A 15,714-nucleotide genomic window follows, 5' to 3' on the forward strand; every position below is an offset into this window, starting at 1 on the left:
TGGGACCCCAAACACCAAGGGGCACAGCAGCACTGTAGGATCTTACCCCAAATTTGGGAGGCTGTTTGGGGTTACTCCTCTGGAGGTTGAGGGAACGGACTCTGTGTACACCATGGTCACTTTTCCATGATTCCTATTCTGCCCTATTCTATTTAATTTTTAATCTACCCTGTTCCATTTAATTCCTGATCTACCCTATTCCTTCTGATTCCTAATCTATGCCATTCTTTTTGATTCTTAATCTATCCTATTTCTTTTGATTCCTAACCTACCCTGGCATTTCTTTTTCCAGTAAATATAAATATAAATATAGATATAAATATAAAGTTGTAGATATAGATATAGATATAGATATAGATATATAGATATGAATGTAAATGTAAATGCAAATATAATAAGAAATAGAAATAGAAATATCATTCTAATATAAATACCTTCATGTCACACATAATTTCATGTAGTGCACTAATAATTCTTTTTGGTTTATACCCTGTAGTAACTTCAATTAAACCTTTTCTTCGTTTTCTCCTGTCTGCTCAATAAATAACTCATTTTATAAACAGAGCTGATTCACCACCTGTTGCAGTGTGTCCCAGCCAGACGAAGCCAGGCAGGACACACCCCGAAACATTTGGGGACTAATATTTAATAATCACCCTTAAAACTCACGGGCCAAAGTCCCATTTTAGGTGTGGGCCACCTCGATTTCAACGTTCCCCAAACCCCTGAGCCTGATGCAGAGCAGGAATTCCCCCTGGACCCGTGACCAAGCCAAGGACAGGGACGGGGCTGGTTGGGCTCTTACGTTCGCACTCCTCCACGTCCAGGTTGAACTGGTGCAGGGCCCCCAGCGTCAGCTGCCTCACCTCGGCCTCCAGCAGCAGCTGCAGCAGCGACGTCGAGAGGTGCTTGCAGGCCGACATGCAGGCCGTCTGGGCCACCTTCCCCTGCAGGACAAACGGACACTCGTCAGGGACACCGGCGCAAAAAGCCACCGCAGGACTTCTGCAGGGCAGCCCCATCGGGAAAGCCACCAGCACGGAACTTCTGCAGAGCAGCCAAACTTCCCCAGTTAAAGCCACCAGCACAGAACTTCTCCAGAGCAGCCAAACTTCCTCAGTTAAAGCCAACAGAGAACTTCTCCAGAGCAGCCAAACTTCCTCAGTTAAAGCAATCAGTGCAAAACTTCTGCAGCTCAGTCAAACCTCCTCAGTAAAGCCACCAGAGAACTTCTCCAGAGCAGCCAAACTTCCTCAGTAAATCCACTATAGAACTTCTGCAGCTCAGTCAAACCTCCTCAGTAAAGCCACCAGCACAGAACTTCTCCAGAGCAGCCAAACTTCCTCAGTAAATTCTATAGAACTTCTCCAGCCCAGCCCAAAGCCCCTCAGAGTAAAGCCACCACAGAACTCCAGAGCAGCCTAATCTCCTCAGTTAGAGCCACCAAAGAACTTCTCCAGCCCAGCCAAAACCTCTCAGTTAAATCCACCAGGGAACTTCTCCAGTTCAGTCAAACCTCCTCAGTAAAGCCACCAGAGAACTTTTCCAGCTCAGTCAAACCTCCTCACTTAAAGCCACCAGAAAACTTCTCCAGCGCAGCCCAAATCTCCTCAGTAAAGCCACCAGGGAACTTCTCCAGCCCGGCCCAGCCTCCTCAGCGTGTCCCATCTGTGATGGGATCTTCCCACAGGGCTCAAGGTCACAACCACCATCTCCCAAGGGAATCCCCCCTGGAAGTGCCCATGGCTGAGGGAAGGGTTAGGCCTTGTTGGGTGCAGCTGGTTGAATCCAGGAGAGCTCTGGGGTGCTCAGAGCTCAAAGCGTTCTCATCATGCCCTAACGTGGGCGAGACAGCATCCCATTGATTATCAGGGAATCATGGAATGTTTGGGTGGGAAGGGACCCTAAAGCCCATCTCATTCCATGGCCAGTGACACCTCCCACTGTCCCAGGTTGCTCCAAGTCCCGATGTCCAACCTGATCTTGGACATTCCCACCCACAACCTGATCCTCTCTATGGCAGGTAGAGGGTCTGCACCAGGAATTAAACCCATAAAGATGGCGAAATCCTTTGGGACCAGAGCGGGATTTAGCCCAAACCCCTCAGGCTGGCACCACAGGGAATGATCCCGATGCCTGCGTGCGCAACGCCACCAGGGAGGTTTTGGATCATGGCGCTGCCCTGAAAACAGCTCCAGCAGGAGATTATCTCCTCAAACGCTCACAAAAGACTCTTAACACGCTTTCCTGGCACCAAGGCGTGGCTTAGGAGCTCTCACCGACTCTCAGAGGCGCTTTACAAGCTGTGTTTAAACTGGGATTAAACGCGGAGTTTACGCCGTGCTTCCAGCTCGGCACCGCCGGTTTCGTTATCGCGGCACGGCAACGTTTGATCCCTGTGCTGGGAAGGGTTTTTTCCCCAGCTCTGCAAACTTGATTTGGATCTTCAGGCCACATCCATCTTCAGACAGAAGGAAAAATGTTTTTTTTATTTAAAAAAGGAGCCGAGCCGTGCGTTGCAGGGCAGGGTGCTCCATCTCCGGCTCGCCGCCGCTCCCAGGGTCCGGAGCGTCCATCACTCACCTCCCAGCAAACACCTGCACCAAAATGAAGATGAAGCATGGCAACCATAAAGTTTAGCAGAGCTCTGGGGTTTTTTCTTTGCTTTTCATCATTTGTTTGTGCTTTTCTGACACGCTGGGTTATTTAAAACCCTGCTCGTGCCAATTCCTCATCTCTGAGAGCTGCGGGAAGTACGGCGCTGCCCGGCTGTGATTTTTCTTCATTAATTCCAACAGACACTTGAGTTTTAGCTGTGGCCGAGGAGTTTTGACAGAATCAGGGAATATCCTGAGTTGAGGGACCCACAGGATCGTGGATCCAAGCCCTGGCCCTGCACAGACACCCCAAAATCCCACCCTGCCCATGCGAGTGTGTCCAACGCTCCTGGAGCTCTGGCAGCCTCGGGGCTGTGCCCCTTCCCTGGGAGCCCAGACAGTGCCAGCACCCTCTGGATGAGGAATTTTTCCCTGAAATCCAGCCTGAGCCTCCCCTGGAACAGCTCCAGCATTCCCTGGTGCTGTCCCTGTCACAGCTAGCCCTTGGGATGAACAGATCCTGATGAGTTTCCCCTGAGCCTCCTCTGCTCCAGATGGACATTCCCAGTGCCCTCAAGCCCTCCATGTGTCATTGGGATGTCCCAGACGGAAGCAGAGGACGGGAAATCAAAGCTCTGCAGCCAAGACCTAGAACCTTGCTGAGGGCAGGGCATGGGGCTCCTGACCCTCCCTGGAAGAGCAGCAGAAAATCCCTGGAGTAGCTCACACTCCACTTCAGCGGGAATTTACAGAGGATTGTAACTCTTGGAGAGGCCTTGGAGGTTCTCAGTTCCAGGTGAACCATGGAATGGTTTGGGTTGGATCTTAAATCCCAGGTGGATCCAAGCCCCAATGTCCAGCCTGGCCTTGGGCACTGCCAGGGATCCAGGGGCAGCCCCAGCAAATCTGGGAATTCCAGCCCAGCCGGGAATTCCTTGCCAAGATCCCAGGCCAATCTCCCCTTTCCCAGTGGGAGCCATTCCCTGGCTCCTGTCCCTGCAGGCCTTGTCCCCAGCCCCTCTCCAGCTCTCCTGGAGCCCCTCCAGGGACTCTGAGGATTCCCTGCATTTTTCCCTTCTCCAGGGGAACACCCCTCAGCAAGAACTTCATGAGCTTCCCCTGTGCTCACCTCTCCAGCCTGCCCAGGTCCCACTGGATGCCCTCCTTTCCCACACCACACAAAATAAAGACCCCAGGAAGGTTTTTCTGTCCCTGCTGACCAAAATTTCAGAGGAACAACCCTGTAACACCCCAAGCAGGGGTCAGATCAACCTGGGGAGGAACCCCAAGGGTGACCCACACCTGCCCTGAGCACCAAATTCTGGTCAGGAGAGAGTGAATGAGAAGTGACCCCAGAAATGGGTGAAAAGGAGCCAACAATTGAGATGAAATGTCACATAATTAAGCCTCAAACAGGGAAAAGGATGGGAAAAGCAATTTCATCATCAGGGCTTGGCAGCACCATGACTCTGAGAGGCTTCCCCAAGTGGAAGGGGCACTTCAGGATGTTCCTTATGGGAATGCTCCCCCAGGACTTATTACAGAGATGGCAAAGGAGATTCAAACAAGCCCAGAAGCAGCTTCTGGCTCAGCCTTCCCTCCTCCTGCCTTTTCCACACAGGATTAGGCCAGGCCTGAAACAGTTTCAGGTGCAAATGCCCACTGTCCTGACTGTGAACCTGAATCTTCTCAGGCCAGCTGAGAACATGACCTTTTATTCACATTACTCTTGAAGTTTAAACACCTAAAAATCTTTTCTTAAAAAACACTCAGTTTTTCCTCTCACAGAACACATGGATGCCTCACAGTTTAGATCCAGTATTATCTGAAGAAAAGCAAAACTATATAGAAATATTTTTTTCTGCTTTTTAAGCCTGAATCCCTTTCCCCCCTTGTATTTATTATCAGAGAACTCGGAGATGCCACAGGAGTTTCAATCACGGTGTTAAATGTCTGCTCAGAGAACAGAAGGTACCACCAGGGATGAGCAGCAGCTCCTACCCTGGGCACCGAGATTTAAAACCCTCCCAGAATTTATGGGTTTCACTCCTTATAAATAAGACCTGACTTAATCCTTTCCTGCCTCACCCCTGCGCTCCACGAGTTACTGCAGCTCCTTATAAAGTCAGCCCTGGCTTGTGAACATCAATTTCAGGCCATTTCCCCGGGAATACAGCGGGAAATCTGCTGGATAAGCAGCTGCTGCTGACAGGAGACAAACGAGCGCGCGGCCGCTGATATATCAGCGCTAATAAGCTGCTGCTGCGGCTGAAGGTTGTTTGTATTCCCGCTTGGAACGGCTCTGGCTGGCAGGAATCGAGCACATCCTCCTGCCACAGATGCCCACCTCGGCTCTCAGGAACTTATTTACGATGGGGTTTCGCTTCAGGGCAGTTTTTTTGTTGTTGGTTTTTTTTTTTTTTGAGTTTTCCTGCAGCGCTGGAAGAGCCGGACTCGCCCAGGACACACGGAGCTGAGTCTGGCATGGACGTGTTTGCCCACAGCCACAACCCTCCCAAAATGGTTACCCCCCTGAAATGGTTACCTGCCCCAATCCTCCCAAAATGGTTACCCTCCTGAAATGGTTACCTGCCCCAACCCTCCCAAAATGGTTACCCTCCTGAAATGGTTACCTGCCCCAATCCTCCCAAAATCATTATCCACCCCAACCCTCCTGAAATTGTTACCCTCCTGAAATGGTTACCTGACCCAACCCTCTCAAAATCGTTACGCACCCCAACCCACCCAAAATCATTACCATCCCAAAATCATTACCCATCCCAACCCTCCCAAAATGGTTACCCTCCCCAAAATCATTACCCTCCTGAAATGGTTACACGCCCCAATCATCCCAAAATCATTACACACCCCAACCCTCCTGAAATGGTTACCCTCCCCAAAATCATTACCCTCCTGAAATGGTTACCCGCCCCAATCATCCCAAAATCGTTACCCACCCCAACCCTACCGAAATGGTTACCTGCCCCAACCCTCTCAAAATCGTCACCCACCCCAATCCTCCCAAAATGTTGCCCTTCCAAAATGGTTACCTGCCCCAACCCTCCCAAAGTCATTACCCACCCCAACCCTCTCAAAATGGTTACCCTCCCAAAATCATTACCCTCCTGAAATGGTTACCTGCCCCAATCATCCCAAAATTGTTACCCGCCCCAACTCTCCCAAAATCATTACCCCTCTAACCTTCCTGAAATTGTTACCCATCCCAACCCTCCCAAATTCATTACCCTCCTGAAATGGTTACCCGCCCCAATCATCCCAAAATCACTACCCACCCCAACGCTCCCAAAATTGTTACCCACCCCAACCCTCCTGAAATCATCACCCACCCCAACCCTCCTGAAATCATTACCCTCCCGAAATGGTTGGTTACCCTCCCGCAATGGCGCCCTGCCCCACCCTCGGTGGCGGTGCCAGGACCTGTGCCCTGGCACGCAGCGGGATCCCCGCGGTGTCGCCGCGGCTGTCGGGAGCTCACAGGAGCCGCCGCGCTCAGCCGGCCCCGCGCTAATTCCCCGGTGATTTTCGGGAGCGTGGCAGAAGCTGGGGCACTCCCAAAGGCCTTGTCCCCGTGCCAGCACCCTGAGCAGACACCAGTGACGTCCTGATCCTGCTCCCCAGCGTGGCTCCAGCCCTGCCTGGGATTCAGGAACAGCTTCTCTTCTCCAGGGGAACACCCCTCGGGATGAGCTTCATGAGCTTCCCCTGTGCTCACCTCTCCAGCCTGCCCAGGTCCCACTGGATGCCCTCCTTCCCCACACCACACCAAGGAAAAGCCCCAGGAAGGTTTTTTGTCCCTGCTGACCAAAATTTCAGAGGAACAAACCCCTTAACACCCCAAGCAGGGGTCAGATCAACCTGGGGAGGAACCCCAAGGGTGACCCACACCTGCCCTGGGCACCAGTTTCTGGTCAGGAGAGAGTGAATGAGAAGCGACACCCTGGTCAGGAGAGAGTGAATGCCCAGACACCCTGGTCCCTCCAGCTCAGGAACAATTTGTCCAAAGGAGAGGATCAGATCTGGACAGGGAACAAAGAGCGGGAATGCAGCCCTGAGCTGAGCACTCTGCAGGGAAAGGGGAAAACAAACACCTCAAAGGCACCAATGCTCCTTTACCGACGTGGCAGAAAACTGAAGAGCTTCATACCCTGTGAAGCAATCCCAGGAACAGCTCTGTGAGGTCATTCATTATTAAAGACCTTTGCAAATCCCATCAAAACCTGGATTTGCACTGGGAAGAACAGGGATCACAGGTGAAAGCTGGCAGATCTCCATGGCCAAGATGCCCAAACCTCTCCTTGGTCCAACCTCAGCCAAATAAAGCCATTCCAAGGGTGTTATCCCAGCAAAATCCACAGATTTATTCTTTTGTGGCTCATTCCTAGCAATGAATCCCTCTGTCCACAGCTCCTGATGGAACCTCGGGGTTGCCACGACACCTTTCAAGGTGACACTGCCCTCCCTGTGCCACCCAGGATCCCTCTGGACACACAGGAAGGATCCAGAAGGTTCCCTGAGGCTCAAGGTGACCCAGGATCCCTCTGGACACACAGGAAGGATCCAGAAGGTTCCCTGTGGCTCAAGGTGACCCAGGATCCCTCTGGACACACAGGAAGGATCCAGAAGGTTCCCTGTGGCTCAAGGTGACCCAGGATCCCTCTGGACACACAGGAAGGATCCAGAAGGTTCCCTGTGGCCACTCCAAACACTGAAAGGGAGGAGCCAAGCTCCAAATCTCTCCCAGAGATGCAGCCAAGGGGCTCCTACAAGAACACACCACCACAGGATCACTGAGGCTGGAAAAGCCCTCCAGGATCACCGAGTCCAGTCTGTGACCAAACCACACCTTGTCCCCATCCTGAGCACTGAGTGCCACGTCCAGGTGGTACCTCCAGGCCTGGGGGCTCTCCCTGGGCCATCCCAAAGCCCAGTGTCCATCCTGCTTGAGGAGAGCAGCCACAAAATCCTCTCTTTCCATGCAGATCCCACCCCTGGGCAGGCAGGGAAGGCTGTGGGCTCCCAGGGGCAGCCCCGGTGGGGAAGGGCCACGCGGAGGCTCTGGAGCCGGCCCTGCTGCCGGGAGCGTTTGTTTAGACATGGCCAATCTGTTCCCAATTAGGGAGAGGAAACGCCAAGAGGCTGCCTTGTTAATTAAGGAACTGGCTATCAAAGGACTCATTAAGAGCTACTGAAATGGAATGGTTGTTCAAATAAATACCCATTAATCTTAACGTGCAATCAGGAACGCGCTGCCAGTCCCCGCCACCCTGCAGGAGCACCTCTGGCTGCCAGGGAATCGTGGAATGGGTTGGGTTGGATCCCAAAGATCACCCAGGTCCACCCTGGCACCTCCCACTATCCCAGGGTGCTCCAAGCCCTATCCTTGGGCTCTTCCAGGGGTCCAGGGGCAGCCACAGCCTCCCTTCACCTGTTGGTACCTCCTGCACTTCCCCTGGCCCCAACCAGGTGGGATGTGGTCCCAGAAATCCAAACCCAACTCCTGCTGTAGCAGGAGAACCCTCCCAGAGACTCCCCGAGGAACTAACGCAGCATTTCCATGGAAAACAAAGCCTGACAGGCTCCAAGTGCTCTCAGAGTTTCCAATTATTTTTTTTAGCTACCAGCAGAATTCCTTCTTCGCCCACAACAAGCATCGGGATTGATGCGATTAAGGATATTTAGACGTGCAAAATCCAGGGACTTCGGACAGCAGAAAAGCAGGCCAGAAAATGGGAATCCTTTGGTATTAAATGTACAATTTTCTATAAACACCACGAGTTGTCCCCATAATTTCAACACTGAATTTCCTGACTTTCCCAATCCATAAGGCAGCGCTGGGATGTTTTGCAGAGGATGGAAACGTGATGGGGAAATAATGAGCAATTGTTTGGTAGCACAAACCCCAGGATAATCCCAGTGGATCCTCTCTCTGTGGCCACAGATGGAGACTTCAGACCCTGCAGACCTCCCAGGGCTCATCTCCTGCTCCAGAAGCTTCTGGATCCCCTGGCTGCCTCAAATCCCCCTAAACTGGGGGCAAATTCAGTCAATCAGCTCTGGAAATTTTTCCTGACTTGCCTGTCTTGTCCTGATTTGCCTTTTTTTTTTTTTAAACAACAGTTCTGCACTCACTGAAGGTGGCAGAAAAACCCCAAACCATCACCCAAAAGCACAAACACTTCCCAAAGCGTCAAAACAAATGAACGACGAGTACCTGTGATTTTTAAAAATATTTTTAAGAGGTTTACTTAAAAAATAAACCTTTCATTATTTGCCCAAAAGTCAATTTTCAACTGGACCAAGTGGGTTTTTTTGTGGAGATTTTTGGTTGGATTTTTTTTTCTGGTTTGTTTTGGGTGTTTTCAGCTTTGTTTTAGTTTAAAAAAACCACACAAATCATACAAAACCTCTACCAAGGGAAAAAAAAAGAAAAAAAAAAGACAACACAAAAGCTGTGGTTCTGCACTCAAGATCCTGCAAAGAAATGGGTTCCCCAGGACAAAGAGGTCCCAAAGAATGAGAAGATGCCCAAGCAAGGACACCCCAAGCCCCAGTGATGTGTCTGGTTGGTTGCCAATATCACCCCGAGCTTGGTGGCCTCCAGAGTTGTCCCCTCAAGGCTGGGGCTCAGCTCAGTCACCACCGTGGCCACACCAACCTCCAGGGCTGCATCCCACACAAACCCTGCAGGTACCAAGAAAACTCTTAATTAATTCTATTTACTCAGCTTTGCAGCACTCGTTAAGAATAGATCCCTTTTTTGTCCCTAATTTTTTCTTATGGAAGGAGGACGGGAGCAGAGCCATTCCTGGTTTCCAGCTGTGGGCTCTGTCACTCCGCGTTGACGTGACACACGTGGCACACGAGGGGTGGCTGACGTGGTGTGGCCACCAACGGGCCCTGAGTGACTTCAGCCCCTGGCAGACCTGGATTTGATCCCTGGCTCCGTGGAGCCATCCCAGGAGCTGAACACTGGAGCCACTGTGTGGATTTTTTATGGAGCTGGAAAAAGGGGCCGGAGCCAAGTTAGGAGGTGACGTTCACGTGGCTTTGGGATTTGCCAAGGAAAAGAAGAAGGAGGGAAACCTTCCAGCCAAGGCTGGCTTGTGGGGCAGGGCTCCTGGGCACATGGGAATGGCTGCTGGAGGAAGGGATATTCAATGGGATGCTCCTCAGCCTTGGAACCATGGGATACTCCTCAGCCTTAGACCAACAAGATGCTGCTCAGCTTTGGATCAATAGGATGTTCCTCAGTCTTGGATCCATGGGATTCTCCTCAGTCTTGGCCAATGGGATGTTCCTCAGTCTTGGATCCATGGCACTCTCCTCAGCCATGGATCAATAGGATGTTCCTTAATCTTGGATCCATGGAATACTCCTCAGCCTTGTATCAATAGGATGATCATCAGCCTTGGACCAACGGGATGTTCCTCAGTCTTGGATCCATGGAGTACTCCAAGCCTTGAACCAATGGGATGTTCCTCAGCGTTGGATCCATGGGATCCTCTGAACCTTGGAGCTCCTGATGACTCAAGAAAAGAGGTGATGTCTGCACACACATTTGTTTGGGCAGGCATTTTGGATTCCATCCACACTGGGACACAGGGAATGGCCAATGTCACTGTCACCATGACAGCAGCGTCCCTTCCAACAGCCCCAACACCCACTCCCAGCCAGGACAGACATCCATGCCCTGATTTCCCAGGAATGGGGAGGCCTCTTCTGCCCAGGATCGGCCATTCCAGAAGTGATGAACCTTGGGTCACCCATGGAAGAACCCTCGCTGCTGGGATTTTGGCCTTGACTGTGACCACCCCTATCTCAGTTCGAGAGACATGAACGTCCCACCGTGGAAGATCTCAGGTTCACCACAGAAAACCTATGGAGAGCAGCACCAATCAACCCAATTCCAAGCAGGATTTGTCTCCTGCAAAGACCAACTCAACTGGAAAACTCCAAAGAGCCAAAACGTGGAGCAGCTCCAACCAACCTGGAAGGCCCCATTCCCTGTCTGAGCCAGGATCTCTCCCAAATTCCCGTGGAAGCTGAGCCCATTCCAGTGGCTGCATTCCAGAGGTGTAGAAAAACTCCACAGGGTGTCCTTTGCCAAACACTTCCCACCTTGATGATATTTTGGGAAAACGGGATCTGACAACAGGACCAACGCATGGCAGAGCTGAACTCCCACCAGAAGCTCAGGGACAACCAGACAAACAACAACAAAAAAAAAAAAAGGGGGGGGAAGAAAAGAGAAAAGCAAACCCAGCAATTATCCTCACCACACCAAAAATAAACCGGCCACTGCAGCCCGATACAAATCCCTGACATTCCAAAAAAAGAGGAAGAAAACTTTGGCTGTGCCCAAGATGCCCAAGGTCAACAGCTGGAAGTATTTTGGCTGGAGCTGGGGGAAGCTCAAGGAAGAGGGAAATCACACTGGGGGTGATGGTCACAACCAGTTCCCGCAGACAGGGCTGAAAGGGGCTTTTATTAAAAATATTTAATGCTGTTTTATTTGGTTTGGGGCTTTTTGGGGGTCTTTAATGATTTGTGGAGTAGCCAGCTCCATGGAAAGGTTTTTCCTCTGAAGGAATCAAGAGGTCTTAGAATCATGAGAAGCCTGAAAAGGAGAAGCAAAAACACCCAACAGCAAAGGCACAACTCAAGGAGGTTGGAACCACAGAAATCGTGGGATTTGGGATATCAGAGGCTCTGGGACAGGAGCAGGCACAGGAACACACAATTTGTCACTGTGTCAGAGCCAATGAGTGACTTCTGCTTGATGATTTTTGTTAAATAGGAAAAAAATGAACAGGGGAAGGGAAGGGAAGGGAAGGACCTCAGGATGCAGATGGCACAGCTCCCTAAAGAGCCCAGAGTGAGCAGAGATCTCCTCTGGAAGCTCGAGGGTTTGCAGCAAAGCTGGGAAGCTGCTGGGGAAAATCAGGCTATGTAAACATGCAAAAAACCAAGGAAACAGAAGATTCCACAATCTCTGTCTTTTTCCTTGTTCAACACCCAAAAGCAGAGCAGGATATTTTTAATTAAATGATTTTTTGGGAGTCAAGAACGTGGAAATGGTTGGGTGCAGAGCCTGTATCACCTAAAATGAGCTGGAGCATCCAGCTGCTCTCTGGGCTCCTGCAGTGCTGCAGGATCTCTCCAATGACCTCCACACCAGCCACAGGTGGGAAAGATTCCTGCCAGCCCAGGTTTGGGGTGGGACATCATCTGACCCTGAGAAATTCCAGGAATTACTCTAGCAACTACTCTAGGAATTACTATAGGAATTAGAACTTATCCTGGTTTGCCACTGGGTTTAACTGCAGGCACTCAAGAACAGAACCACCTGATCCCAACTGTCCCACCAGGCTGGAAGTTGAGCCTGGCAACAAAATCACAGAATCCTTGAATGGTTTGGATTGGGATGGACCTTGAAGATCATTCATGGGCAGGACACCTCCCACTGTCCCAGGTGGCTCCAAGCCCCAATGTCCAACCCGGCCTTGGACACTTCCCGGGATCCAGGGGCAGCCACAGCAAATCTGGGAATCCCAGTCCAGGGCCTCACCCCCCTCACAGGGAAGAATTCCTTCCCAATATTCCATGTAAATCTCCCCAAAGCCAAAAGGTACAAATGAAACATGAAGTAGCCTTGATTTTTTTGGTCCTATTCGTGTCTCTCTCCTGGTCCCTGTGCCCAGGATCTGAGACTCTCCCAGATCCTTGATGGAAAGCAGAGCTGCGGCCCGGCCGCGATCGGAGCGCGCGGCTCCAAACTGGAACGAACGAGACCAAAAAAAAAAAAGAAATTAAAAAAAAATATGGACATATTTCATCCTCCTCTTTTGTGGGTTTTATTTTCTTTTGTATTCGCTTTGGGAATAACATTCTTTCCATTGGGAAGAGCCTGATTTTCCATTAAATACAAAGCAGCTGCCATCTTGGAAACAAAAAGCTGATTAAATACAGATTCTTTTTTTATTTTTTCCCCTCACTTATGAAGAGCAAGAACCACGTTTGTTTCTGCTGATTTATCGGGGCAAAGCTGCCAATTACGGCAGCAGGAAAACTTAAAGAGAGGGACTTGAATCGCTCCATCTTCCCGAAATAATTTTGTAATTACAATTCGATGTCGGAGAAAAAAAGGAAAGATCCAGAAGTTTGGAGCGCTCATCCTCCCTCTGGGACGATGACCCCGGGGGTTCCTCACTCTCTGCACACACAGGGACGCTCCAGATCCCCCATTTACGCAGATTCCCACCCTTTGGGATGCCGGGGGAAGGCTCAGCACACCGGGGTGACGCGCGGGGCCCGGAGGAGACGCAACCACTGCCCCACTGCGGCCCAGATGTTGAACAGACTGGAAAAAAGGATGAGCTCCAAGGAAAAATCCCAACCCATCCACTCCATTGCTGCTCCATGAGCCAGCAAAGCTCAGTCCAGGAGGTCTTTCCAAGCAGAGCCGAGTGACCGACAGGAGCAGCGTCCGAACCTTCAGCTCATTTTTGTCTTTTCCCAAAAACTGAATCATAGCTTAAACTTCCATTTCAAAATTGAGGTGTTAGAGCTAAAAACCAGGCAGAAGATGGATGAAACACAGAGATGGAGAAAGCTGTAGGAATTAGTGACTGGTTTTCAATTAACCCATCGGGTTCTCCTGATTTCTTGCCCTTCATGAAACCCAACAAAAAACTCCAGAGGACGATGAGAATTCCATAGGGATCTGCACTTTGAGAAGTTTTTCCCACTCCTGCCATTCCATCTACCCAAAGCTGTAAGATCCAGGGAAAGCATTTCTGGAAAGGGACCCTGTGACGGTCACAAAATCATCGTCACCCGCGCTGGTGGCATCAGCCATGGCTGGTGGCTCCATCGTGAACACCCAACTTCTCTGGGCACCCTCAGCTCAAGTGTCCCCTGCACAGGGACCCCCCAAAGGTTTGGGCCCTTCCAGGGTAGCTGGGGCTCCTCCTGTGGATGGGTTAAGGAAGGTGTGGAGACCTTTGGAAGCTGTTCATGGATGTCCCTTTCCACATTCCCAACTTAAGGAGACCCTTGGATGAAACAAGAGGAAAGCAGGAAATTGCAAATCCTATGATTTCCCCTAAATTTCCTAAAGGGTAGAATCCCAACCCAAACTTTATCTCCTGGTAGGATTTTCGGAAGGTCCAGGCTGAGGTTCTGGAGCAGGAAGGAGAAGGCACGTTTGGATTCCACACACACCAGGGCTGGAATTTTGGCTGCCAGATTCCCTATGTCCCACATTTCTTAGGGATGGAGGTGCAGGCAAGAGAAAGCATCCAACACCTTCCTCAATCCCAGTTTGGAAAACAAAATTCCAAGCCAACCATGCTGAGGTGACTCCACAGAGGGAACAATCCCTAAGGAAGCATGCCCTGGTTTAAAGGATTTATGGCATTGGGCGTTTTGGCTTCCATTAATTTTCCAACTGCTGAAAGCAGACAAGGAACAAGGAAACCTTGGAATTCCAGATAACCTGGCTTAGCCAGACTCAAGTTTAGAGAGCTCCCAGGTTAATCAGGGGTCAGCCTGCCCCATCCAGCACTACCAAATCCATGGGATTTGGACACTCTGCTCCTTGCTTTAAAGCACCACCAGCTCCTGCTTTGACCGCTCAATCCTGACAAATATTTGGGATTCTGGAGGCACTTGGGAAACCAGGAATGGGCTGCTCCAGCCACCAGTCCATCCTCTCCCCTTCAAGGCATCCCTGCTTTACAGGAATTTTGCTGAACATTCATTCAGGCCATGCAATCCCCTAAAAGACTTGGATCACCTCTGGAGTGGAAAGCCCCAGACAAGGAAGATTCTGGATGCTGCTCATGGCCTGTCCATGTCCAATTCCTGCTTTTTTTTTACCTTTTAAACTTCCAGGATTAGCCACAACAACTTCCCACCAGACAAATTAACTCTGCTAAAACTCCTCCTTTGTCCTGCTACTTTGCACGATCCCATTTTTATTTTTCCCCCTCTTCCGTGATTTATTCCCGCCAATTAATCCCAACAAGGCAGAGAACAGAAAATTAGGAGGGATAAAAGGAAGGAAAACTGGGATTTGTTGCCGTTAAGAACAAGCCTGACTAAGAGTGGGCTGGCAAAGCCCCTCCATATAAAGGGATTACTCCATCCCTGACCCTTTCCAGGGGAGCTCCAGGTATTATTTTCCATTGATTTACCTTAATGAAAGTAATGCCCCCATCTCCATAGGAAGCTGACTCCAGAGCTGTCTAGGCACTGGATCCAATTAAAGAAATAAATACATCTGGCTTCTAAACAGCTCCAAGCCTGGAAAAGCCACAGGGAAAAGGGCTTTTTGCATCTCTCCCTCTTGGGCTACGCCCTGAGGACAGCACGGGGGATGCCTGACATCCAACACCGCTCCTGGAATCCCCTGGCTGCAGGGAATGCCTGGAGCATCCTGGCTTTGATGGGAGCCAGCCTGGGATTGCTTTAACGAGGCTCCCTCTCTCCAGGAGCTGCTGTTGATTTGAGGCCTCAGTGTTGACTTAGAAACCCCCCCAGGTGCCTGGAGCCTGCAAATAGTCCAGGCTTTGCCAGGCTCGGTTTCCAGGGAAAGGGGCACAAGCATCCCACTGGAGCAGGGAATATCGGTCAGGATTCCCATGAAGAGCAGGGAATAAAGGCTGGAAAGCAGAAGCAGGGTCCAGGCTCTGAGTGTGACAACCCCACAGAATTCGCAGGTGGGTTTTGCTCCCATGGGCCTGGGTTTGCAGCCGTGGGAATAGAGGAAACAAGGTGGCTGCAGAGCACTTTGTTTGCCATCCATCCCTGGAAATGCCGCGGGTTTTCCTCCTGCACATGGAACAAGCAGAGATGACAACAATCACAAGGGGTTGCTGAACCAGAAGGAAGGTCTGAAAAGTCTCCTTGGCTTTACTTTGGTGCTAATTGGCCAAATCCAAACTGGGAGATGGCACGTGTCAGGAATCCACATTATTTTCTGGAGAAAACCATGGAATCACAGAGTGGTTTGGGATGGAAGGGACCTTAAAGATGATCCAGTTCCACCCCCTGCCATGGCAGGGACACCTTCCACCATCCATCCCAGGTTGCT

General features: G+C 50.7%; 1 protein-coding gene across 5 annotated transcripts in view; it reads right to left on the minus strand.

Annotated features, from left to right (window-relative positions):
- EXOC6B (exocyst complex component 6B) overlaps positions 1-15,714 on the minus strand; it is a 319,988-nt gene that overhangs the window by 81,185 nt on the left and 223,089 nt on the right. For all 5 annotated transcript variants that reach the window (XM_077177925.1, XM_077177924.1, XM_077177922.1 and 2 more), the window contains one exon: positions 806-947. In XM_077177925.1, coding sequence (XP_077034040.1) covers positions 806-947 — 142 coding nt within the window. The remainder of the gene's footprint in view (positions 1-805; positions 948-15,714) is intronic.

The sequence above is a fragment of the Agelaius phoeniceus genome, chromosome 4 (genome assembly GCF_051311805.1).
Source record: "Agelaius phoeniceus isolate bAgePho1 chromosome 4, bAgePho1.hap1, whole genome shotgun sequence".
NCBI lineage: Eukaryota > Metazoa > Chordata > Aves > Passeriformes > Icteridae > Agelaius > Agelaius phoeniceus.